Below are 14551 nucleotides of genomic sequence, written 5' to 3'. Positions count from 1 at the left end.
AATCATCAAAATTAAACGAAATAAACATTTGAAATATATGAGTTTGTATGTAATGTATGAATATAATATACAAGTTTCACTTTTTAAATGGAATTACTGAAATCAATCTACTTTTTCATGATATTCTAATTTTATGACCAGCACCTGTATATTAATCATAAACTGCTGATGTTAACTCATTTTCAAGCTACTTTATCTATGAAGCTAAATACCACTGGTAAGTTAGTTTGTCAGTAAACATTCGTTTGTGCGGCTTTGGTAGACACCATATAAATATTGGAATGTTTTCGAACTTTGTGGCTACAGCAGACTTTAGGTTAGTTGACTCAGAGCGGTTTTGTCAGTGTTGCTCTTGGTTACATGTGTTAACTGGCTTAACCATCTAGCAGCTGTTTGGTAAGATGGTGAAAGGATGAATCAGCAGACACAAATCATAGCAGACTGATGGTCTGGCTGATCCAACATAGCACCAACACCGCTAATCAGCAAGCTTTAGTGACAAAAATAAGTAAATGTTGATGACACTAAGTGTAATAAAAGTGGCAAAAATACACATAATCAGGAAACAAAATACTTTTAGAAAACTCTAATATGATAGAAAAAGGAACAAAATCATTTTCATGACGGATTTCATCATTTCCCACACAAATTATTTAATTTATGCAATTACTACTAAAATTCTTTTTTAAGGATTTATCATTTTTATGAGTGGGTCATCAACAACTAGAAATGTATTTGAGCAAATTGCTTACTTGACTTTATATAACTTTATGGACTGTTTCTGTTTTCATAACCATGCAAACACAAAAATACCCTAAATGAGAAAATTTATAAAATACATCCACTGACACCCCAAGGATGTAGTTCCTGCTTTAGAATGGGTAGCAGGATCATTTGAAACAACTGGATTACAACTAAACTATGACTAAGACTTCTTAGTCTTTTTCTCTGATATAATAAATGAGTGTTTCGTAAGTGCTTGTCAATAACAAATATATAACGTTTACTGTAAATATAACTGACCTGAGAGAAAGGCAACCTTCTCCTTGAGGATGGGAAGCACATCGATAGCCTTCATATCCTCATTGCGGTGAAACCCTAAGTAGAAAAATGAAAGAAAGGTTAGTCAAGACATTTCATTACCTATCAACATTTACTTAATTTATCCATCCATTTTCTTTTATCCACTTTTATTTTCTGGGTCACGACCCAGCAGTCACTGTGCGAGAGGTGGGGGACACCCTGGACAGGACACAGGTCCATCACAGGGACACAGAGACAAACCAAACAAACAACCATTCATGCTCTCACTCACACCTAGAGACAATTTAGAGTTACCAATCAACCTAACGTGCATGTTCTTGTGAGGCCACAGTGCTAACCAGCGCTCCACCATGCTGCCTCAAAATTAGCGCATAATTTCATAAGTGCACAATTTAAACCAAGTGTGTCCCATTGCTGACAAGGCCAATGGGTTTTTGCAATTCTTAAAAAAAATGATCTTTAAAATGTAATGACTTCTTCCTTCACCAACACACAAAACTGTAAAATTGTCTGCCATAAAAGGCCAAACAACTGCAAACCACAGAGCAAGCGAGTAGTAGCACAGACATTCTGGTGCACTAAAGGAGCTGCAAAATGTCATAGCAGACGTTTTAAGTGTCTATCAACAAGGTCACTTTAAGGCAAACACACCTCAAAGCTCGACTTTATAGACGAGTAGCAAGAAAAAATGAACACTGCTTGAAGAAAACATTAACAAACTACATTTAGAGTTTGTGAAATGGAATACAAAAGGTACTTTAGTCATATGAGATGACCATTTTTGGGAAAACATGAGAAAACGTCACCTGCTGTGAATTTATTACCTTTTGTAAGCCAAAGGTCACCATTACCACAGCAAGGCATGGTGGTAGGAGAATTATGCTGCATTTTTTTTTTAACAGAGCTGTGGTATGACTTGAGGAATACTGTACACCAGTAAAACCCACTTCTGCCTTTGGGAATGGACAAAAATACAGTGAATGACAAATCTAATGAGACAGACAGACGACTGACAAAGGAAAAGACGAAAACCGTGTTTTAATGGCTCCTTCTGTGACGATCTACACCACAGTCTGAAGGAATGAGGAGTAACAGTCAGACCAAAGCAACAGCACATGATCTCATTGTGGGAAGTAACCAGACTGTGGGAATAATGCTAAAACCATATGGGAAAAGATTGTGTAGTAGTAAAAGTTTTATTCTCCTTCCAAGCAAAAGAAAGATAGCTGGTTTTTACAACCTCCCTTGGTTACTTTTTGTGTCCTTACACCCTGCTGCACCTGTCTCTTATTCCTCTTTGGGGCTAAAAACGAAACTTGTGCATGGATTAAACATCCGTACCACAGAGCAGAGGGAAACCTACTCCTCTCTTGTAATTTAAGGTGTCAGCACATGTGTGTTTCCTGTGAAGTGTGCCCAGACACATTCCTCGCTGTGGTGGTTTATGTAAGATACTGGCTCTGTCACACAGCCAGCGCTGACCGCTGTTAAACTGCCACAGCCCTGATTAAACCGTTGCGCTGCACCTTTTTCAACCAAGTCTGGCACAAAGCTGGACAAACGTGTAGGAGACCGTGCAGAGGTGGAACCAGATGTAGCTGTCACACAAGTTTTGTCCTAACGCTGCAGCGTGGGTTTAAAAATGAAGTTGGACTTTTCTACCAAAGTGCAGCTGATTAAGAGTGTTCTGCTTCAAAATCCTGATACCTAAAAACAATGTCGGAACAACACATACGACAGTACCACCCTTTCCTGACTTTAATCGTGCTTATGTGCAATAACAAAGCATGGAATATTGTACGGGAAAACAAGTATTACTCTATGAATGGTAATTTATGAAATCTCATCATCGCACACACACACATCAGCCTCCTCTGTGCACATACACACACACTGTCATTTACAAGTCAGCTGAGCTTGAAATAAAGCTTTCCAATCACAGACTGTTTGTTCACAGCACATTCATAATGAAAGCAATCGATTTAAGCGTCAATGTGCACTCAGTGTCCGTACAAAAGATGCGAAATGTATCACGTTTGTGCAGAAAATAAGATTACCATGAGCTTGTTTTGCATATTTTTACAAACGGAAGCAGAAGAAGGCAGAACTTATAGTGACGCTGTTCCTTCATATACATAGTTTCTAGAAATATGATATTAAAACAAAAGGGTTAACTGCACCTTCTGCAATACCCACTTAACATGCTTACACGTTACGTTCATCTTTTGTAGAAATAAATCCACATACACTGACATTAAAGTGTTATTTTTTTCAGGTAATTAATACTGCTACTACATATTTAGAAACACAGTGATCTCAAATCAATAATTTTCTTGGTTTTACAAAAAGCAAAAAAAGAAAAAAAGAAACAAAACTAGAATCCTGGAAATGAGATATTTATTAAACTTATTCACTTGCAAACTCAAAAATCAGGTGTGCAGTCAAGACTTGTTAACTCAGCTCAGTTCAGGTCAAATTGTAGAACCACAGATTTCAGAGACGGAGACACAAAATTATAGCTAATCAATATCAATTTCAATATCTAATTTGAAAACAACAAATGACATTGCCTGTGGTAGCTCCATCTGTTTTTGCCAAGCTAGATTTCCGAGTCACTGCGAGAATCTTTCCCGTGCAGCTCCAGTGAGTGAGTACATTGTGTTTTCACTCACTTTGCTTTGCATAATCAAAAAGCATGAAGAGCAAGAGTTAGTGGTACAAATTCCCTCTCCTTGGACCTTCTTTTTAAGTCTCCACAAGGACTAAATCCAACATGCCACATAGCTGCATCGCGGAGGAATGCCACTGGCTTTGTCTTTGCCTTCCTAACTCCAGGCTTGAAACACTCAGAGTCACAGATCTGAGATTCTCACAAATAATCAATTTTTTTTTTCACCGCAGGCACCATGCATCATTTATGAATCAACATTGGTTGTTGCAGTTAGATTTCCAGATAGCTTTTGCGGTTAATTAAGAATAAAAACAAACCATAATCAAATGCAACACAAGTTTGGTATTAGGTCTAGATGTTACGATCTCTAATGATGCAACAGAACCGTAATCTAGAGTGATGTTGGCAATGTCTTTATTGGTGGGGCATTTTGAAGATGGCCACTTCATGATGTTTCCACCAGTAAGACACATCTTCAGTTGTATGCTCCAGCCTCATTGGGTGTTTTGACCATTGCGGGCACAAGGCAGGCCCACAGTGGGCTGATCAGACATGGTAGTGTGTGTTGTCTGGTGCTTATATGGTCATCTGGCAGCCCATATGGTCTCTTTTTCCTTTAGCCACAGCCGGCGGCTGCTTCTTTCAGAAACAGTTGACAGCTCCTTGATTGCCTTCTAATCCCCACCTCCTTCAGCAGCCTTGTGGTCCAACTGGCTAACCCTGCAGTCCACTTCCACTGGGCAACCTTCACTTTCCAGCCCTGCTCCTTGGCCTCAGCTGCTACATTGGCATAGCACAACCTTTTTCTTTCATTCGCCTCATCAGTGGCCTCTTACTAAGGGACATTCAGCTCAACAATGAAGACACACAGGCAGGAATTAGCCCAGAAGGCTGGATTTGGGCGCAATTCAGTGAGTGTAATCTTGGGTGGAAAGGTGAATTTCTGGTTTAGATCCATTCATATTTGACAGTCCCTCCCTGGCTGATTTTGGTAGGCGTGATCCAGGAGATATAGGCTTGTTCTGCTGTTTCTCCTTTTCCCATGTAAAAGTTATTTGCTGTTGGAAGGTAGTCCAGACATTTTGTGGAGAGGCATTGGTTGCCCCTGTCTTATGCTCCAGAGTTGAGACCAAGCACCTTAGGACTTCTAATAAATCTAACAGTTTCCTCCTACTTAAAAGTTAAGCAAAAACATCTGGGTTTAAATTAATTTTAATGTTTTTAATTCAAATTATTTTCTTCAATTCAATTCCTAATCATTTTTTTTATCAAAGATTTTAAAAACTAAACATCTCACAGAACTCATTAGCCATGTCCATGATTAACATTGACACAAAATAATCAGGACCAACATAATCATGTAAATATGTGTAAATATGTTCTGGCAGAATGGCAGCCTGTCCAGTGAGGTCCTCACATAAACAGTTAAACAAAACATATTTTTGTATTTGTACCAAATACTGGTTGTTCATGTATCAATTCTTATTTGGAAATTAGTTTTAATTCCAAACCCTAGCCGTAATCCAGCATGAGCTCCACTATATATTTGTTTTGTTTTTTTTTGTTTTCTGTCCAAAGAGTTTGAGCATGTTGCCTCAGTTCACAGGGCCAATCCCTTCAGTTCAAATCCTTTAGACCACAGGCTAGACTGTACATGGAGCATCTGTGCATCCCGGCATGCCCCTCGATGCCAATCCTTTGGCTCACAACCTCATAACCTCAAACTCAGACGGTTTTCAAGCTGGCTGTGCGTGCAGAGTTGAGAAACTCATACAACCTGCTTCAAAAAAACTGCAAAAATACTACAGAACAATTGTCATGGCCTTTGTCATATATGTCTAACAGCAAACCTGACATTTCACCTGCTTATGAAATTAACTGTGGTCAGGAGCAACAATTCAGAGCTTTAGATGAGAAATTCATTTTATACTAATAATAAGCACTTGATTATAAGGCTGAATCTTCCTGGTGAAAGCAGCAAATGCATTCTCCTCACTACAGCTGCGTAAATGTAAGACTTAAACTGCTTTGTGTCTTCTTTATGGGGATTTGCAGTGCGTCTGACTGAGATGGATTTCAGATGTTTTTCACTTTTAGGTCAAAGCTCAGTATGTGAACCTACTAATGTGAATGTGTAAAAGGAGGCGGTCTGGGGTGTGTTTTTTTTTTTCACTGCCCAGCATGGTTTGGCTCATTTTGTCCCCTCCTGCATGGCTTGAGAATATGAAAACAGAGCAGAGACAGAGGAAGTGCCTGAGCAGATACATTTATGGGGTCAGAACTGCTTGTCAGCTTTGGAAACTCCCTCCCACCAAACCTTTTTCAATAGGCTGGTGGGTGTTAGAGTCTAGCTTTTCATTCATGTAAAGCGAGGCCATTGTTTCATTTTGTATATCTAACACTGACGTGAACACATTACTGATAAGTTTGTTTGGAAATGTGTCGGCCAGTGTGTGTGTGTGTGTGTGTGTGTGTGTGCCTGTGTTTTGATCACCTCTTCAGGTCAGCAGATAGTCTGACACAAGTTGCAGGTCCCTCTGACAGATGGATGTGTCACTTCAAAAAGTTTGTGGTAAAATCTTACACAGTGCAGCCACAAACCAGGCCACGGTAGACCCAACAAATTGGGCAAGTTGGGCTCTTTTTCAGAAATGTGGATTTCAACATTTGAAAGCAATTATTGCACCAGTTTATAGATTTATTTCCTTTTTTTTTTACATTTACATCTGGTCAAGGTTGTTGACTGCGCTTTTATTATTTCAGTAAAAGTCAAATTTAATTTACACCAACACACAAAAGAGGACTATTTATTTATTTCCTGCTTTTTTTTTTCATTTTATGTGTATTTACAGTGCAATGTGCTGAAAAGGAAGAGAAAAAAAAAACAAGTGTATAAACAGGTAGGAAAATGAAGATTAACAAAATCAGTTCACAGATGCACACATACACAAAGCGATTGGATCAGCAGAGCAACCATGTACCAATACAGCTTTGGGATTAAATTTTGATGCGTTGGTTTATTGTGGGTTTCTACCAATAAAATTTGATCTATCCTATTATAAAATAAAGAGTCTGTGTGCCAGTTCGTTTCTACAGACATACAGCTTAAAACAATCTGAAAACCAAAAGAGTGTCGTTACATTTGTGTATTAAAATGAATCCCTCACAGACTCTTCTTCTGGTGCTGTTAAACTGTAATGTTTTCTTATTAGCGAATCCTAGTGTTGAAGCAGAGAACTGCAGCAGTGCCGGTATAAACAGCAATAAACACTGAAAGTGTGCTTCACTTTGATCATGTGGATCAACTAATACTAGAAAAGGTTAGTTTATGTTTTATTTTTTATAATACAGAAAATACATCTTGCTGCTCACTGCAGGTTCACTGAAAGAGTGTCAAACTCACCTGCTGCCTGGCAGTTTGTTAATTTTGCCTTAAGCCTAATTTTTCTGGAATGTTTGTTATTGTAAATCAGGTTTTACGACAGTATGTTGTAATTTTAAAATTAAGACCTGTTTGTGAGCATCCATTGTTTAAATTAGGCAGTAAAAAACTTTAGTTTTGGCAACCAGTGCAGTATTATTTGTCTTGTGTTGCACTGGAGCCTAATGTGTTAAATCAAATTAGTACTGAATCTCATCTTATCATGATTAAGGGTTGAATCATATTGCGTCATATCTTATTTTGCTGTTCATGTATCTTTAATGAACTAGATTGTTGGCAGTGTATTTAGATATTGTATCACCACACCAGAGATTTTTTGATTTTTTTGATTTTACTATATACAAGTGCAAACATAAGTCTGAAAAATAACTTGCAAGAATTCTAATAAATATAATACCAATAGTGATAAAATAAAGATATATGTGTTTGTGTGTGTGTGTATCTCTGAACACATTTCAGATTTCCAAACATAAGACTGAGACATCAATGGTGGCCACAGCGGCGTTCACAGTGTGATCCCGGCAGGATTCTGTTTGTGGCATTTTGTGAAAGTTTATGTTTGGATCATCATCAAGTCATAAAGCTCGTTTCACAGAAATAGTAAAACACAGTACATTTTTAGAGACTGAGAAATACCGAACTGCACTCTTAATTATATATGGTTGCTGAGCAGTAATTCCTTAACAATCTTTTTTTTTTTACAATAAAGGAAGAAAAACATACAGCTTTAGTTCGTCACTTTCAGAATTTTCTACCATATGAGACACAAGCTTGCGCACCACCTTTGTTCACCTTCCTTAGTTTATGCCTTTTCCTACACATTGTGGGCAGGATGAATGTTCAGCCTTTTCTCTAGAAGAAGTTGTCACAGTGTCAACAAGAGCAACAAGAAATGTGCTCTGGCTCTGTGCATCATGAGAAGAAAACAAGTGAGAGTTTGTTCTGCCTCTCTCAGCCCACTTCCTTTTGCTTCCATGTCTCATATTATACATCCCTCTCATATATGTATTTTGCTCTTTCCCTCTTTCTATCTATCTCAAATATCTGAGTCGTTGTCTTGTTTTCTCCCACATTAGGCTGCTTCCATCAGCCTGTCCTGCACTCCTCTCCAGCTCTGTGACCTTCATCCAGGACTGGCAGGCGGCCTGGGGACTGTGGTGAGCTTAACTTTCATCGTGTTTCTCATATTGTTGTTGTTACAGTGTGGCTTACAGCAAAAATAACACTTTGCTCCCACCGCAACCCCTCGACCTGGGCTTAACCCCTAAGCACAGCGAGAAAAAAAAACAAACACCAAGAAGCAAAAAAAGCTATGAATAAGTTATAACAAATGGGACGGGCGGAAACAAAAAGCAGCCTTGGTGCAGCCCCGACACTGTGCCCAAACGGTCAACGTGTAATCTGTAACGTGGCACCTCCAGATAAAACATTATTGATTCATCATTCATGAATATTTATATACATATACAGTTGTGCTCAAAATGCTGTAGACTTTGTGTTCAATGAGCTTGAACAACTGAATGCGAACCATTTTTCCTTGAGCTAAATTCATTTTTCTCGTCATTTCAGCACCAGCATAAAAGAAATCCAACAAAAGGTGCAATATTCTAGACAAATGGCCTAAATACAACCATTGACCACAATGTGACCCGTATTAATAATTCATACTGGACTAGAAAACATGAGAAACTTGAGGATGATGAAGTGAATCGAGCATATCTCAATCTAACAGCTCATCGTTCAAAGAAGAGCAGGCTGGTTCACTAGATTGTGTCGAAAGATTTGAACTCTCCCTTTAAGCATAGACAATGGTCTCTATCAGTGGCCTCGTGCCGGCCGGTGAATGTGAAGGTAAGTTCACTGAGCTGTCTGTGAAACCAGAGAAGGGCAGAGTTTGAATGGGTCACATTGAAGTACTGGGGTCACATCACAACCGCACACTTTTACACAAAACCTGCATGTAGTTTTATTCTGAAGGCATCAAGTATGTGAGGATGGTTGCTACATTTGTAATCAGGTTAAATTCAGAATACGACTTGAGAAATTTTAAGCCCTTTTTATGTTTTATTATAAGGGTACATCTGTTCTTTTATTGCTTTCTCCGTCACTGAATCAGAGCAACAATCCCTGAGTACAAATCTTTTTTTCATCTCATCCCCACCGTTCTCTCACTTGTGACGTTCCTAGAGTTCTTCTCGATTTCACTACTGACAACTCGCTGTATTGTGCCAGCACTTCTTTTGTCCTTAAAAAAGTGTTGGCAAATCTGCAAATTTGTACTACTGTCCTCTTCCTGAAGCCAAAAATAAATCTCCTATGCTGCGTTTAGTTTCTTGCAATTTTTGTTTTTTTAGCTAACATTTTATTACTTCTGGCTTTAAAAATAGCATTTTGCCTTTTTTAAGCTTATGTTTGGCTTCTTTTAGCTTTTAGCTGGGGTTCTACTTCTTTAAGAATTTAGTTTCAGCTTCTTCTGCAAATTTGAGCACTGCATTTTAGCCCAAAAACAAATAAATAAAAGGAAAGCAATTTCTCCTGTTCTGATTTGGTTGCATTTAACCAGAACATTTTCTCTTGTGGGTGGCAGTAAAAAAAGGACATTTTCAGTCAGTGCCGGTAAACGTAGTCCTTAATTTTTGAATGTCTGCAATAAAGTTTGATGGGTCATTCAGTGTTTTTGTTTCCCTGGCCAGCGTTTTGTCAGCAGCCAATGACAGCACTGAGCACCCAAGGTGGGTTTTCACAGGGTCTGGCAAATAACTGTTCTATTGATCTTACTATAAAACAGAAGAGGTCATCCTAATGTGCTTTAGTGTATGAGGACAAAAAGGTCAGCTATGCGAACCCTTCTGATTGATCAAATGTTTGCACAGTCATTACGGGAAGCAAAGTAAATAACTGGAACCCATAAAGCCAGATTCTGACCCAGAGTTCGGCATATGTACTGTAAGCTTCTAAATGTCAGGAGCTTTATGAGTTCTCCCTCCACTGCATGGCTGAGCTGGGATTTCAGCCTACAGTGCTCTCTTCACGACACTTTCCCTCCAGTGCCTCAGAGCAGAATATCTCATCAGACCACTGCATTCATTAACACCACATTCTGGGGTTGAGCAAGACGAACCATAAAAGAGGACTTGAATTTTTATTAAACTGTATGATGTTTGGCTCCAAGATCAAGGTCTGAACTAGAAATCCCAGGTACTACTGGGTTTCTCATTTACCTTTCCTCACAGGCACTTCTAGGTCACACCTGTGCTGAAGGAGGGGGGCAGCTGTCCTGGTTAGTTTGTCTCAGCAGCACCTGCCACTGATCTAACAGCTAGCAAGCTGTGGCTGCACAGGTTTACAAACTCTTAGAAGATATAATTCAGATCTTCTAAAGCAGGGTTCAGTGAAAAGGGTATCTTACCTGTTGTCGATAGCTTTTTGGATGACCTCAGTTTGGACGAATACAGTTTAATTCTGTCCAGATTGACAAGCTAACGGCTAATCTGAGCTGGGCCGAGACCAAAGTGGATTGCTGTCGTCCAAAAACAACTCTGATCTCAAAGATTTCAAATGCAAAAGCTTTTTTATGAACTTCTTCACTGATTTACATTAGTGTCAATTCCACATTAGATGGCTACTTGGCTACATGGCTACACTTTTGGTGCACTCAAACTAACCATTAGTGCATCAATAAAGTCAGAATTAAACCACCTCTTCAAACTGAGATCATTTAAAAACCTATCTACAACATGTAACAAATGAATTGGTAACTCTTAAATTGTCCCAGGTGTGAGTGAGAGTGTGAATGGTTGTTTGTCTCGTTTGTCTCTATGTGGCCCTGTGATGGACTTGTGACCAGTCCATGGTGTCCCTGCCTCTCGCACAGTGACTGCTGGAGATAAGACTCTAGCTCCTCGCGACCCCGAATGGAGAAGCGGGTAAAGAAAATGGATGGATGGATGGATGGATAATTTTTTTACAGAGTCACACTTAAAAAGATCTGAACTCTTGCTTTGAAGCAAAACCAGACTGTACAGAGTCCCCTGACTAACTTTTAATATCTTTATGGGCTAATGTTTCTAAAATAGTTAAAACACTGCTGTGTCCAAGCAGCACAACACAAGCTGTTCAGAATGACCCATATACAAAACTGAAAAGAGGACACCTTCAGCATCGGGAGGCAGGAGGGGGAGTGTATAAAAAAAACAACTAAATAGAGATAGATACCTCCTAAAACAGAGCACAGGAGGCACAAAAGGGAAACAAGCCAAAATCTGTATATTACATTTATCATTAAACTCTTTATAATTTAACTTACACACGATAAGTTGTGAAATTTGCTGTGAATGTTGTAAACCTAAAACTATGAGCCAGAATTGCTCAGACATTTTGCAGGAACACATTATAACCCACTAGAAATTTGCTGAAACATGACACAATTGAAGCAAACAAACCCTGTAAGTCTCATATGCAAAGGCTGAATGTAAACTTAAAAATAACAACAGTAATTTGTTAGCTTTCTTTAGCTGCTTGAGGATTCCCTTACATACAGTCAAAACACTGCCCAAGTCTTTTTTTTTTTTTTTTGAGGAAGTCATGAAACAATAAAACACTCGGTTATCAACATTTATCAGGCAAAATTAAAATCTACACAGTTTCCTCCTGTCTCTGACCACAAAGACATCACTGAACAACTGAACTGACCCCAGGCCCTCACTTCTTTTGTTACAAATAACCAAAGAATCTGGATGAACGTAAAGTGCTCTACCTGACAGCCTGATCAGGGTTTTCCCAGCCTGGGCGTACTGCCAGCTGTGGTTATCCAGCACTGCCATTGTAAACCCAAACCAGCAACACACGGGCCCAGTCAGCCAAGGTCTGATACATTCAGCAGAGGTTTACAGGCACTTTTCACTCATCTGGTCCGGTCTGTCTCACCGTACACGCTGCTGTAAGGCCGTAAGACAACAGAACAACAGCCGAGCCGTATACTGGTCAACGCCCCGGCACCCACTGAGCCACAGAAGGCAGAAGACACTGCCAGCTCCTTGTTGCCTTCACCAAATGGCTTTTCTTCGCTGTCGGCCCCCCATGCCACAAACCCCTCCCCAAGATAAGATTTAGTCACAAGTGCTGCTTTGCATGTAAAAGTTTCCCCTCTCCCGGTGCGACTGGCTATTTACTCACAGGAGAAAAAAAAGGAGATAAGCCTGCCAAACAGTTGTCGCTGGTGGATTTGCGAGTGAAATAGGCTTTAAAAATGATTGGTTGTAATCTTCTTTTTAACACTCAAATTCTGTCAGTCAGTGTGAGCTTTACGCACTGTGCCATCTAAGGACTCCTATTATAAATAATGTCATTCTTTGCCTTTCACGTGCAAGTTAATCCCATTTTGAGGCGCTAAGTGTCTGAATGCCCTGAGTCCTAAAGCTTTATGCTCTGGAAAAGCATTTTTAATATTTAGAAACATGAGTCAACGTCATTTCTGTCCGTTTGCATCATTTAGACGTCAATACGCCTTTAAAACCCCAAGACATTATCTGTGTATAAATTAGAGACAAAATTATCCTATTTATGTGTAAAATTGGAAACAAATATGCATCAATATTCATCAAACATCCATCTAAGCAGGAGTTCATCTACAACCAAGATCTGGTGAGCTAAGAATTTAAATATATTCCCTTTTTAATATATTCACTTTTAATTTATTTTGTTTCAATGAAGCAGTGGGTCAATCATTACCAATATTTTTATTAAATTGTAGATATAGTGGATTTATCATAATTTTGTTTGTAAAAAATGCCAAATGAAGTCAAGAAATACAGCTATATATACACACACACACACATACAACAAGAATCAGTCATGGCGGTTCCAAAAGTTGGGGTCTGGACCTCATGTGGGGTCATAAAACACCAAGTCTGGGGTCTTGAGAAGATTTACAGAAATCAGATGAACCAAAAATGATTGGCAATAACATATTTAGCCTTAAAGTTAGTATCTTCCTGGGGTATGACTGCAGGTAGCAAGTTGACAAACAGCATTTGGGAGGGAGTCTCCAGATATCTTGTGCTGTTCATGGGCATTCTCAAGCTCTTCACTTGAGTCACAGAGGCTTGAGGTCGTGTCACATGAATTTTGAACATTTTCAAAAAAAACTGGTATTTTGGTATTAGTATGTTGTCACAGACATGGCCAACTAGCCACAGCCTAGTGAGATGCTACCTGTTACAAAAAAAAGAAAAGCAGTGGCCTGTGACTTTTATCTTGTGGGTCGAAAGCAGGAAAGTTTGGGAGTCACTGGTTTAGTAGAGCTCTTTGTGAACTCACCAAACAGTTTTGTTAGCAGGCTACACTGTTAACCATTCTTTCCTGTCCCTAATAAATCCAGTGTAGTGTAAACAGATCAGCATGGTCAGAGCAGCAACGTTCAGTGTCATCCATAACAACCAAGAGCTTTCAAAAACAGTATGCATGTTCAGAAATATACAAACACCACAAATAACTATTTTTTTTGTATCTAACTTATAAAGAAGAAGAACAAACTTCATGAATAAGAATATTCACCAACAGGACAGTGATCGTCTTTTCAGTCAAACACTGGGCCTTACTGTGACCTCGAACAGTCTTGATGTTATAATTGACACTGTTTCTGTAACAAGGAGGCTGAGTGTGACACTGTGTCTGAGGACAAGCATCCATGGGTTTCTGTCTGCCCACAGCAGAATACAGTACAAACTCACTGAGCCGCCAGCTGAGCCGCATCAACACATCAATGAGGCAGAGCGAAGGACGCTTTGTACGGCTCTGGGAACACCAATCAGCAACCGACTACGACTGAAGAACCCTGATTGTTCGGCTGCACAAGGAAATTGAGCCAATAAACCACAACAGACTATATAAATCTACACAAGCAGGGAGAGGAGAGAGGAGGACACATAGCTCTGCGGTTCGCTGTGTTGCTAAGTCCCTCCAGGGCCTGAAAGGAAACAGGAAGGAGAGAAAGTCACATGACTGGGACAGCACAGGCTCAGCTGCCTGCCATTCAGTGGACAGTTGGAGGTCAAATCAAATGAGACTTCAAGAGGATATTATTCAAGGAAAGGTGAGAAGAGGAAAAGATGACGCTTTTAGATGTTACATAACATAGAAAGTATATCAGCACTTTCAATTTGGTGCAAACAATAGACAAACAAACAACAAGATGAAATATTCTTAAAGTATTAAAAGGTACCCATTGCAATGTCATGAAGACCAATTAAAAACGATTCAGAAAGCAAAAAACAAAATCTACATTTTTTTTCTCCAATATTGATAGTAAGTGTGTCCTTAAATTGAAGATTTGTTAGCAAAATTTGTGAACAGCTGTCAAGTACCAGGTGTGTTTGCTTACTTTCGGAAACAAA

The 14551-nt window shown here is 39.2% G+C and overlaps 1 protein-coding gene across 4 annotated transcripts in view; it reads right to left on the bottom strand.

Moving 5' to 3' along the window:
* The window catches only part of triob (trio Rho guanine nucleotide exchange factor b), a 106512-nt gene that overhangs the window by 66317 nt on the left and 25644 nt on the right, over positions 1–14551 (bottom strand). For all 4 annotated transcript variants that reach the window (XM_017409929.3, XM_017409928.3, XM_017409926.3 and 1 more), the window contains exon 3: positions 1024–1098. In XM_017409929.3, the coding sequence (XP_017265418.1) occupies positions 1024–1098 (75 nt within the window). The remainder of the gene's footprint in view (positions 1–1023; positions 1099–14551) is intronic.

Source organism: Kryptolebias marmoratus, linkage group LG16 (assembly GCF_001649575.2).
Source record: "Kryptolebias marmoratus isolate JLee-2015 linkage group LG16, ASM164957v2, whole genome shotgun sequence".
NCBI classification, from domain to species: domain Eukaryota; kingdom Metazoa; phylum Chordata; class Actinopteri; order Cyprinodontiformes; family Rivulidae; genus Kryptolebias; species Kryptolebias marmoratus.
This window is presented reverse-complemented; position numbering and strand designations above follow the sequence as displayed.